Below are 11,885 nucleotides of genomic sequence, written 5' to 3'. Positions count from 1 at the left end.
GTGAGACAATCTACAAACCTTTAGTTACACCATTTCTGACGGGATGAATGGGCCAGAATTTTGATCCAAGTCATACAGTTTAATAAGCAATTCTACCAAAAACCAAAGAAAGTAAACCTCTGGAATTTTAAAATAAAAAATACTTTTGGCAATCCTAACACACTTGAAACAGGAAACATAAAGTCTGATTTAATGTCAGTGTTTAATGTTTATATCTAGTCCCAACTGTAATGTTCAAGGGGGAGGATGATGTGAACTACTTCTAGAGGTCATTATGTCACTGGTTTAAATTAAGACAGTTTAGATAATTCAGCTGAGCAGAGCGGTTAACAACACATAATGAACACATGCTGGAATAATTCTACTTTAGTTAAAGGTTAGAAATGGTGCTAAAGATCCTGTTAAGCAACATGCTGAACAAAATGTGACCCTACCTGCTTATCTTCATTAGTAATGGAAAAATAAAAACATGCATATTATAGTTGCTGTTAGCCTATCTCTCCTTTAGAGGGCTCCACTTTATTCTACATACCTGATGACTTTTTGTTTCCTTTTTGCTGCTGAGCAGGTATGAAATCAGTATTTCTGCCTAAAATGAAACCAAACTCCGTGTTATATGCTGGATCGCTTATGCAAACATCTTTCCATCAAAGGAGGGACTGGGGACATTGGCACAGTTTTTAGCACATATACACGTGCACCTCAATGAATCTGAATATAATAAAAATGTTTTTTTTTCTTTTTAGTAATTCAGTTCAACAACTAAAAATGATTATATTGCAGGAATCTGCCCACCAGTCATTAAGAGTCACTGTCCTGCAGCCTATTTTGACAAACCCAAATCAAATGAAAGGCTCTTTACCAGTCCTCTGCAGAACCTGATGTCATGCTGAGGAGGCAAGACAGTCATTTGATTAGGGTGTGCTGGAGCATTTAAATGTTACAGAACCATCGCTCTCAGGGACTGGAGTTGGAATACATTTTCAATGTTTATTTTAGTTCATTTTGATTATTATGGCATACAGCTAATTAAAATAGAAACATAAAAAATCAATACAACATACTCTTCAATTCAAACATGTATGCCTATTTAAAGTATGTCAATGCACTGCACAGTTTATAGACTCAACACTTGGTTAGGGCTTGTTTTGCATGAATTAGAATTATTAATACAGCATGGCATGCAGGTGGCTCTGCTGCGGTGTTAATGCAGCCCAAGTTGCTTTAATAGAGTCCTTCAGGTCATCTGCATTATTGGTTTTGCTGTCAAGACACCATAAATTCAGTGATGCCATGGCCACTAAACCAGGTATTGGTAAATATGCCCTTGTTGTACAGTCTCTTATTTTTATTGTTTGTTTTAATATTTCATACCTTTGTCTGAATCTGCATGCTTCCATTTTTCCATCTCGTTGCTGGTACAACAGAATCTGCCCTCTTAGGGACAATAAAACCTATTTCTGTTCTTCTAATCTATTAATGTGGGCAGGTGCCGTTTCCTGGTAGACGGCTGCATTGACTGTGGACTTCAGAAAACACAGTGGACCAACACCAGCAGATGACATGGCACCCCAAACCATCACTCACTGTGGAAACTTCACACTAGACTTCAGACTCTGGGACGTTGATTTCCAAATGAGATGCAAACTTTACATTCATCTGAAAAGAGGACTTTGGACCACTGAGTAGCAGCCCAGTCCATACAGTCTAAGCTTCAGACATTGTTTCTGGTTCCAAGTGCCCTAATACGAGGTTTGCCTCAGTTGTAGCTCAAGTCCTGGATCTATCTGTGTGTGGTGACTCCTGAGGCTCCGACTCCAGCTACAGTCCACGCCTTTTCATTCTCTCTTAAACTCTTGAAAGGGCTTTGCTTCAAAATCCTGTCAAGGCTGCCGTTATCCTTGCTTGTGCACCATTTTGTACTGCATCCTTTCCATCTTCTCAATGTTTCATTAATACTTTTGTATATATCACTCTGACTAGCAAGCTTCTATGGCAATTACCTTAAACTGTATAGGGGATTCACTTTTTTAATTGAATTACTGGAATAACTGAACTTTCTGATGATATTCTTAGTTATTGAGGTGCATTTGTATTGATTTTTAATAACTGAAATTAATAAAATACTATATCTGATCCCTCTGTACCCCATTACAAGGGGAAGTTTTGTCTTTGGTTTCAAGAGAGACCAGAAAGTAACATGTTTCTGTTTCTGTGTTTAGCTGACACGATTCTGCTTATATTTACCTGAAGCCAGTCTGGCTCTGCTCATGGTTGGGGAGCCCTGATGAGGAGCGGGGACAGTCAGGTACATGGTCATCTCTTTTATCTATGAAGGCCCAAAATAAATCTGTTTTGTGAGGAACTTTAAAAGTCATAAACATCTGCAATAGTACTACACAAAGCTTGGATTAGACAGAATAAAAATGAGAAAATAGCATTATAACTCAGTTTCCAGGGAAACTAAAATAAACTCACTGTTCAGTGACTCGTCAACAATTTATCAATATCTTTATTAAACAAAATTGAAATTATGTTTTGCTTTATGGGAGCCTGCAGAAGTCCTCCACAGTCCTCAGCGACTTCTGGCACATTTAATTTACCCTAAAAAGGAGTCAATTTCCTTTTGCAATTACAAGCTGACGAAACAGAAGAAAATGTGGGACTACTCATCTGAGAGAATAAATTAGCTCCTCTATGAGTCTGGAAAAAAGGAATCAATTTACTAATAAACTCAAGACTGACAATTCAAATCTAAATCATGGCTTTGGTTCAATCAGTTTAACTCTTCATGGCTCAAAGACTGAAATTGGTGAAGTTGCCTTTAAACTTACTCTATAGATTTCCAGTATTGTTTAAATTTCTTTATGCTTGTTGACACTTTGTTCATTTTTTTCAAAACAGCAAACACTGTGATCTAAGAGATGAAGTTTTACGTACCTTTCTGTCCAGTTCAATCATCTTCTGCTTTTTCAGGATTAAGTCCTTAAATGCGTTCTCATCAGGATCCGCCACCAGAGTATGTCTGTTGTACGAGTGCAGCTGAGAAATAAAAGCATAAAAAGCTCTGCGTGACGAATACACCAATATCGTTTTGTTAGCGGACGTGGAGCAACAAATGACTAGCACATAAGAAACTAATCGAATAGCGGCATTGTTAAGTGAGAATAAAAGCTTGTGTAAAAATGTAATCACGATTGTTACCCTCTGCCGTGTCCTCTGAAGGTTGGTCCTGAGGATTTTCCTGATCTCTTCCTCTCGGCTTTTGGGCAGCTGTGGAAGAGCTCTCTCTGTGGGCTTAGGAGGAGCAGGCTGGTGCTTGGGCTGAATGTTCCTAACCGGAAAAACAATCAGATGTTGTTTGACTGGCGCAAAAAGCCGACAGCGTGCACACACAGCAAGTTGTCAAGTTTGTTTTTAATTAAAACGTAACTAACTGAGCCAAGATGATCAGTTCTGAACATAAGGAAACCTGCCTCCTGTTCACCCATATTAGTGATCTTTACTTTCAAAACAAGGTGCAACACCACAAGATAAAACTGTTTCTGCATTTCTGAATACATTTTATTTTGTATCACTGCCTTTTGTGATACACTTTTCTATGAAGTGAGGTAACCAAACCCAGGAAGCTTCTCAGCCAGTTTTCTTTAAAACAATAAATAATTTTCTTTCCTATTTAAAATTCAACAAAGTCTAGAAAAAATTGCTTTATTCTTAATGGTCAAATCGTACCTCAACAACTAATATTTGTTACTGATGTTAAAGATTTTAGCTACATCAGAGTTAATTTAGGTAAACAAAGCCCGCAGTGCTCACTGCATGGAAACTGTTGACGGCATGGCAGAAGGCAGCTTAGATCCCCCTCCACTCTCCACCAGCTGAATGGCTTGTTTCATCTCCATCTTGTGGTAGAAGGCAATGAGCTGTGGCTCTTTGGAGCGCTCGCCTGCAATCAGGAACTTCTTCACATATTTCTTGTTAAAGCGGTTCAGCCTGAGAGGAGAAAGGCAATGACAAATAAACAACAACAAACTGGAAAAAACATTTAGCTCGTTCTTGTCAAATATTTCCCCTTCTTTCCTTTGTTTAGCATGGTTAAAAACAGGATAGTCCCCCCTTTTCTAATTCAAAAGTACAAGTTTTTCCGAAAGTTAATGTTCAGATTTGAGTTCATTTTTGGGGTCAATTTTAAAATCCAAAATGCGGGAACAGTTTACCTTTTAAATGTAATCATAAATCACATACTCTTCGTAACATTACGCATATTCATAAAACTATTTTTAGAACTAATGAAAAAGATGTCCACACTAAACTGAACATATGGTTTGTATCTAGGGCTGAAACAATGAATCGGATAAATCGAGATGAATCGAGTTGGAATAATCGTCAACTAATTTAGTAATCGTATAATAGTTACCTGGAGTAAACACACACTCACAAACATGCCATTTGCTCAAAGAACAACCCATTTAGAGCAGTAATTAGGCCTAAATTAGACTAAAAACATATGCATTTTGCATTTAAAATGAAACACAAATGCTCTATCTAGAACTCCTCAAGTGGCATAGCTTCAGCTTCACCTGGTTTAAATTGTGTAAAAGAAATCTTCTATTAAGCTGCTTTTGCTATCCGATTAGTAATGATTACTCCCAAAAATAGTCAACAGATTAATCGAATATTAAAATAATCGTTAGATAGCCCTATTAGTATCCTGCAGTATAATGGGACTTTACAAAGTGCTTGATGTTTTTTCCATTCATACCTTCCTGCGCATGGAGGTACCACTTTAACTAATTTTGGGCTCACTGTCTTATCCAAAGACATGTCGACATATGGAGCGACTTTCCACTGAACCGGACACTATCGTTAAAGGTAACTTCTTCTTTCTGATCAACATCAACCGATAGGCCAGAATGAAGCTATTTAAGCTTGGGTGTGTTTGTGGATTCATGGTTAAGAGCTAGAAAAAACAGAATTCCTTCAGGTTTGATGTGAAGAAGGAATGACATGTCATCAAAGATCATGTCGCAGACTTAACATGTGAGAGAAACCCAGACATTCCTCTCCGGCTAATTAAAGTAGATCCCAAGGCTTTCCCAGGACAGCTCCAGGAAGTTTTGGGTACATCAGGGTCTCCTCCCAGTGGGACATGCCCAAAAAACCTTCATAGGGGGACTTTCAGAAGGCCTCCTAAATAAGACGCCTAGACTACCTTAACTGAGTCCTTTAAATGGAGAGAAGAAGCGACTTTACTCCTAGCTCCTTGCCAGATAACGAAACTCCTCATCTTGATGATGATTTTATTCACTTGTATCCAGGATATTGTTCTTCCAGCCATGATTCAGATCTCATGACCGTAGCTGAGGGTTGGAATGCAGACAAACCAGTAAACTGAGAGCTTTTCTTTTTGTCTCAGCTCTTTCTTCGTTACAACAAACTAAGCAGCGCTCGAATTACTGATGACGAGGCCCTAACCCATCTATCCATCTACTGCTTCATCCTACTATCAGTCGTGACTTAAACTCTGCTGGAGGCAGAAACTGACTCCTGACCCAGAGGTAACAGTCAGTGGAAAGTAACAGAGAATCTTTGCCATTTTATTTTGACATACCGACTCTTATGAAATTTGTAAACATACATGTTCAACATTTATTATGTAGGAACTACAGTATCAAGACTACGCCAAAACAAATTCCCTGTATGTCCAAAAACGTACTTGGCAATAAAGCTTTTCTGATTCTTCTGATTCTGATACTATAGGTACCCTCTTAGATCCCATTAAAATACATACTTGTCTTTCCAGTGGTGATGTCCATAGTGTCCACAGATATCCTCAATCCCAGTCAGCAGGTGGTCAAGGAACTGCAAAGATGTTTAAAACAACATCAGACTACTTCCATCTTCAATAAGCCTCATTTGTCTGAACTGCGAATAATTCAAAGTCAAACATTCATGTTTGAGAAAAAGCTTGTTATAGTTGAAGAGCAATAATAATAATAATACATTAATTCAAAACAAGGACAATATACAGTATACATAACAAGAGCAAAGATGCACTGTATCAGGTTAGCTGTCAGTGCTAATTTCCACCTGTAGTCCAATGTCATTCAGATCACTTTAACAAGCCCCCCTTAGTTATTTCTTATACTTTTACCATAGGACCATGTACCAGCCTTGTAGGACCAGAGATTTAGTTAAAGCAAACTGTTATCCATTTAGGTGTTAGCTCAGTTTCTAAAAACATGAGGAGTCTACGAGCTTGCTATGGTCTAGTTTGTTATCTGAATGTCTGACAGCATATAGAGCAGACTGATCAAAGACCAATAGGATGAACAACTTTTTCTTTCACTTATAAATCCACAGAGTTAAAATAAACCCAGTTAAATGTGCATTTAAATGCTGATTGCATTGCTGTGTTTTGTTCATTAAAGAGATTACACAGCGATGGCTGAACATGGAAGTGTAGTTTGTCTTAAGCCGTTTGTTTTGTTTTACTTGATGTGTCGCAAGTAGATATTGTTTGCTTGATCATAACTTTTTATTAGGCATCAACTCTCATCAATTTCTACTTTTGTAATTGATTTGTCACATTTTGTGATAATATTAAATAACTTCTAAACTACAGAAACTTCTCTGGTGCTTTATTTTGGTCTAATTATGTAGCTAAAGCTCGAGTATTCAGTATGTGAGTAATAATGATTGACTTTAATTTTAGATTAATCAATTTATGAACGTTAATAGAATTTAATACAGTTTTAACATTATTGCACATAATAAGCTGGCATATTATATGTAATTACAAATGCTACAATGATCGGTGTCACTTCAGCACCATGCAGACCTTACTCAGCTGCATCTCATAGGTTTTGCTCCACTACTGTTGCCATCCCTAACAGTACAAACACCATCTCTAGTAACATCGGTTTCAGCAACAGCAGGCGACAGGTTTTAAAATAGAATCCATGAGAGGAGGTGAACAGCACCAGCAGCCAGATGATTGATTGGAGCAGCTTTATTAACAGCAGCAGCAGCCCCCCCTTACAGAACCAGAGAAATGTAAGAACTCATTCGTTGCTTAGACTGCAGCCGACCCATAGATCGGCCCGGTGCTCTGACTAAGCCTGTAGACGACAGTTTGACAAGTGCTGTTGCTATAGTAACAAGTCATTAAGTAGCACCGCAGTATGGTATAGGACAATGGCTTATATAAAGACTGGGCCATGCTGTAGGGGTGAAGAATCATCTGTAAAAGTGCTGACACAGAAGAATGGGTCTACAGAGAGTTAAAGCCAGAACTAAGAGATCAATAAACTAACATAATTCTATAATTAAACAAGTGCGCTTGTTTATTAGTTACTGTACTTGTTCTATTTTTGAAAATATTTCCTCAAAATTGCTAGAAAAGGATAGATCGGGCTAGATATAGAAAGTAAAACTGTAAAAATCCATCAAACAGCCATGATAAACAAGCTCAAAAAATGTGCATCATATTTGTGAACAGATGCGCTAGTAGCTCACATTATTTCCTGTACCAATAAGTGAGTAAATAAAGACTTGTCAGAAGCCTGGTTGGAAGTCTGTTCAGACCCACACTGTTGGGTCTGTGAAACTCTCTCCTTCCTCTAATCACCGCTGTTTTACATTGAAGGAGCCATTAGGACTGTCTGCTCCTCTTGCCTCAAGCACTGGTGACTCATCACTAAGCCCTTAGAGTGGAGGGTGGGTGTGTGTGTTTGTTACTACCTATAAAACATTCAGGTACTGAAGACCACTGTGCTTCAAAGTTGTCAGTGTTTAAACAACAGACTAAGCACACAAAAGCTAATCAAACAGAATTAGGCAACAAAATCAATAAATACTAATTGTTAAAAATGTCTGGAATGGATTTTAATGCACAGACGTGAAGTACCACCACGCTGCCACTAGGTGGAGGCAATGTTCAACATTTGATGTTTAGTGCTGATGAACTTGTTAGTTACAGGTTCTAGGTCATTCATATGAAAAGAACTGCCTCTTCATAGGTGGTACCTGTGTGTGAATCTCCTCGTTAATTGAGCGTTTAGCCTCTTGTTTCTTCTTCACTGCCAACAGCTCCACCAGGGGTTTGATGGTCATACCCTTAAAGGGGGAAGAGAAGAACAAAGCATTATCCATATGAAACACCTCAATCTTTTATCAAGATAGTGATAGGCTACCATCATCAGTATAGGACAAGAGTTTTTGAACTGGGATACCTTTATCTCCAGTATTTTTATGATTTGTTTGAATGCCAGAGTAGTGTATAACATGAGAGACAGCACTTTGACACTGGCCCAGTAGCTCATCAGGTCACACTAATTCAGATTACTGAAATAGAGAGAAGTCGACAGAGAAATCAAACAGTGACCGTAATCAAACGATTTTACACTTGACAGGTAGGAAAATGAAAAATCAGATCTTATTTGTGATCGGTGAGCAGCCATTCCTAGACGTCAACACGTCACACTGACCAAAACACTAAAGAAGAAACTCAAAGGTAGAGATACTCTGTATCAGGGAACTGTTTAAAATGAAGTCAGAGGAAGCGCAAAGGCTGCTGGCTTCTAGAAAAGACACAGTTTTCTATCTATGCATGTCAGCTGTTCAAGCACGTTGCCCTCAAATGAAGCAGTGACGGAAAAGTCACCAAATAACAGCTAGGCTGAACTGCAGCAAAACAACAGTGTTTCATCCATGCTACATTTGGAAATGCTGGCAGTTTGGAAATCTCACGTTTAAGTAAGGGACCACTGACTGTGCAGAAAATGCACACAGAGGCTGATGTTAACAGCTAATAATGCCAACAGCACTAATCACGCCAAGAGTGAGTAATCTTTCTTCTAGGAAGTCTGATTTTCTGACTTTTCTCAGAAGAGTCCAACAACAATGCTCCCTGAAGTTAGAATACTAACTGGGAAAGTCTGAGGTCTCTGAGCAGCCCTGAGTTCAGGACCGATATAGCAGCTGTACATATAAAAAACAGTTAATGTTGTTGGTATACACTATTTTTTAGCACGTCAGACAGTTTATATCTCATCAAAGTATTGGCACACATAATAGTGAAAAGTGCCTTTACTGTTTAAATGCTTTAAAATAGAGATAGTTATTTGCTTGTGTTGCTAACAGTAGTTAGCACCTGAACAATTAGCAAATCCCACAGATTTTCGGACTTGCAACTAGAGCAACACAACTCAGGGGTGACGGCCTTTCCAGATCTCAAAACTAACAGAACAAACCAAACACAACATATAATGCTGCTAATGCTAGTTAAAAAACTGCTAATGAATGACAGTTAAACATGGCAAATGTATAACCGTTTTGTCTTCGTCTTTAAATAATAACTAAATCCTATTTTACTGCAGAGCTGTAAAATAGTGAGTATCCATACAATGAATGAATGAGTGTGTAAATAATATCCTTATGTGAGGCTACTTCCAGAGCATAACCAGGAGCCCGGGCCAATCCTGCATCGCATTAATATGGATGGAAAAGACGTGTCTGTGTATCCTTGTTCCTGTCTGCAACTCAAGGGTTGAGCGCATCTTTCTGTCACTTAATGAGATTAAGTCTGCTGTCGGGCTCACTGTAACGGCTTAAAGCAGATGACAGCACATTGCAGCTTTTTAATAATAACTGTCTACTGTAAGACAGATTATGATGTGATTATTACAAAAACCAGAAGAATGAATATCAAAAAAGAAAAGTGATTTAGTCTGTCATTAAGACTGACATCAGGTACAGCAACCAATATGGTTTAATGAATAAAATCTCCCAATCAGGGCGCGGCGCTGATGGTGTAGGGGCGAAAGCGCGCGACCATGTGCAGAGGCTATAGTCCTCGAAGCGGCTGTCCCGGGTTCGAGAAAAAAAATCTCCCAATCAATAGATCAGATAGCAAGTGCAAAAATTTAGAACATTTGTTTTTTATTAAAATCAGAAGAGAAAAACAAAATTCAAATCCTTGCCTAAACGTTCACCACCCTACCAGTAAATATCACTGCTTCAGAGAGCTCCATCTAACAGCATGAAGAAAAAGGCTCTAAATACACATTTAGCTCTGAGCTTCACTGAGTGAAGACATGAGTCACTGGAACAAGGGGAAATTCAAAGTAGATGAATAAATGCAAATACACAGCACCATATGCGACTCTTTTGCAAACCAACATGCTTGTTGATCACAGGTGATGCAGGCATGTGATTATCAGGCTACAAGTGAAAGAATTAAATAGTTAGAATTAAGGGCAGTTTGAACTGTTTGTTTTTAGATTAAGAAGGGTTTGTAGAAAAACTACGTCAGTATCTTTACCTGAACGAAGACGGTGAAGAAAATAACTGTGATGATGGCAGTCAGGAAGATTTCCCTCATCTCAAAGCTTTTGTTCAAAAGGAAGCCCAGCGAAAAAGCAATGGCACCTCGCAGCCCACCATAGGCTATAATGAACTGATCCTTGGTGGTCAGCTTCACAATGCGGAACTTGTTGATTACATACGTAAGACCCCCCACACCTGAAAAAAGGAAAAGTCAAATCAAAATAACATTTTTATATCTTAGACTTAGTGACTTTATAAAACCCTTTGAACACCTCACAATGCACTGTTGAGTCCTTCAAAAACAGCACAACTGCAAACCTACCACAACAATCAGAGCATTATCAGACCAATGGTAACTCTGGAGGAGCTACAGAGATCCACAGCTTAGTGGAAGATAAAAAACCTATTAATCATGTACTCATTAAATTAGTCCTTTATGGAAAAGTAGCAAGAAGAAAGACATTACTGAAAGAAGTCATGAGGAGTCACAAATGCAGATTTCCATAAGCCATGTTGGGGGCTTAGCAAACATGTGAAAGAAGATTAAACCAAAACTTATATGCTGTACGTGCCAAACACTATGTAGCACAAAGTAACACTGCTCATCACCCTGAACACACCCTCCCCACTTTTCTTCAGGTGGTTCAGGGAAACTGGTCAAAGTGGATAGGAAGATTGATTTAAGTTATACACAGAGGAATCCTGAAAGAAGACAAAATGTTGAAGGCTGCAAACACCCGAGACAGGGCTCAGGTGAACGTTCCAGAGGGACAGCAACCCTGAACACTCACCCAGAGCTACGGTGGAATGGTTTAAAACAGATCAAAGCATATTAATGTCTTAGAAAGACCAAGCAAATCTGTACACAATTAACTTTACAAGTATAGATTATTTAAAATGTTAATTTCATTTTGCAGAGCAGCCAGCAGCACTGAGAGAGAGACAGAGACAAGTACAGCAACAGCCATGAAAGTCAAGAGAAGCAATTTGATTATTTTCCCCACCCTCACTACAAGGATTTGGATTTATTTTTCAGTACCACCAAGTCAAAGAATTGTTCAAAATCATTTGTTGTATGATACTATGATTGATTGTCATATTAGTGAGTTTAAAAGGGTTTATGCATAGCATAATGTAGGTGAACATAATTTCAGTTTCTGTGATTTGAGTAGATAATATTGCACCACAGCACAAACATTTATTTTGTTGGTATTCAGTTGACGTGTGCAGACATTGTGCTCAATTTGACCCAGTCTTGGTGGTTTGCCTTAATTCGTTGGTGGTGGCATGCTGGGATGGTGTCCCATCCCAGCCTGGATTATTGTCCCAGTCCGTCTCTGGGAGGTGCTGTGACACTGCCACAGAAACACACCAAAAATGGCCGATAAAAAGACCAGGCACGCGCAGACAACTCATGTGAGGTAAACACAGCAACATGGTGGCAAAGGACGCATGCGGGTCACAGAGCGAGGAGGAAGTGTGACGTCATTGTTTCCTAAAAAGATGCGTTTTCACTCGAACAAATGGAAAAACTGAAACGGGGTTTAAAAATCGAT

At 38.7% G+C, this 11,885-nt stretch overlaps 1 protein-coding gene across 2 annotated transcripts in view; it reads right to left on the bottom strand.

Moving 5' to 3' along the window:
- slc9a1a (solute carrier family 9 member A1a) overlaps positions 1–11,885 on the bottom strand; it is a 48,807-nt gene that overhangs the window by 7,743 nt on the left and 29,179 nt on the right. Inside the window, exons 5-12 of one of the 2 annotated variants that reach the window (XM_047360708.1) lie at positions 10,325–10,524; positions 8,029–8,118; positions 5,792–5,862; positions 3,817–3,993; positions 3,205–3,334; positions 2,941–3,042; positions 2,248–2,329; positions 533–589 (exon numbers count right to left, since the gene is read on the bottom strand). In XM_047360708.1, coding sequence (XP_047216664.1) covers positions 533–589; positions 2,248–2,329; positions 2,941–3,042; positions 3,205–3,334; positions 3,817–3,993; positions 5,792–5,862; positions 8,029–8,118; positions 10,325–10,524 — 909 coding nt within the window. The remainder of the gene's footprint in view (positions 1–532; positions 590–2,247; positions 2,330–2,940; positions 3,043–3,204; positions 3,335–3,816; positions 3,994–5,791; positions 5,863–8,028; positions 8,119–10,324; positions 10,525–11,885) is intronic. The other variant, XM_047360709.1, reaches the window with a different exon arrangement.

Source organism: Girardinichthys multiradiatus, chromosome 3 (genome assembly GCF_021462225.1).
Source record: "Girardinichthys multiradiatus isolate DD_20200921_A chromosome 3, DD_fGirMul_XY1, whole genome shotgun sequence".
Taxonomy (NCBI): domain Eukaryota; kingdom Metazoa; phylum Chordata; class Actinopteri; order Cyprinodontiformes; family Goodeidae; genus Girardinichthys; species Girardinichthys multiradiatus.
This window is presented reverse-complemented; position numbering and strand designations above follow the sequence as displayed.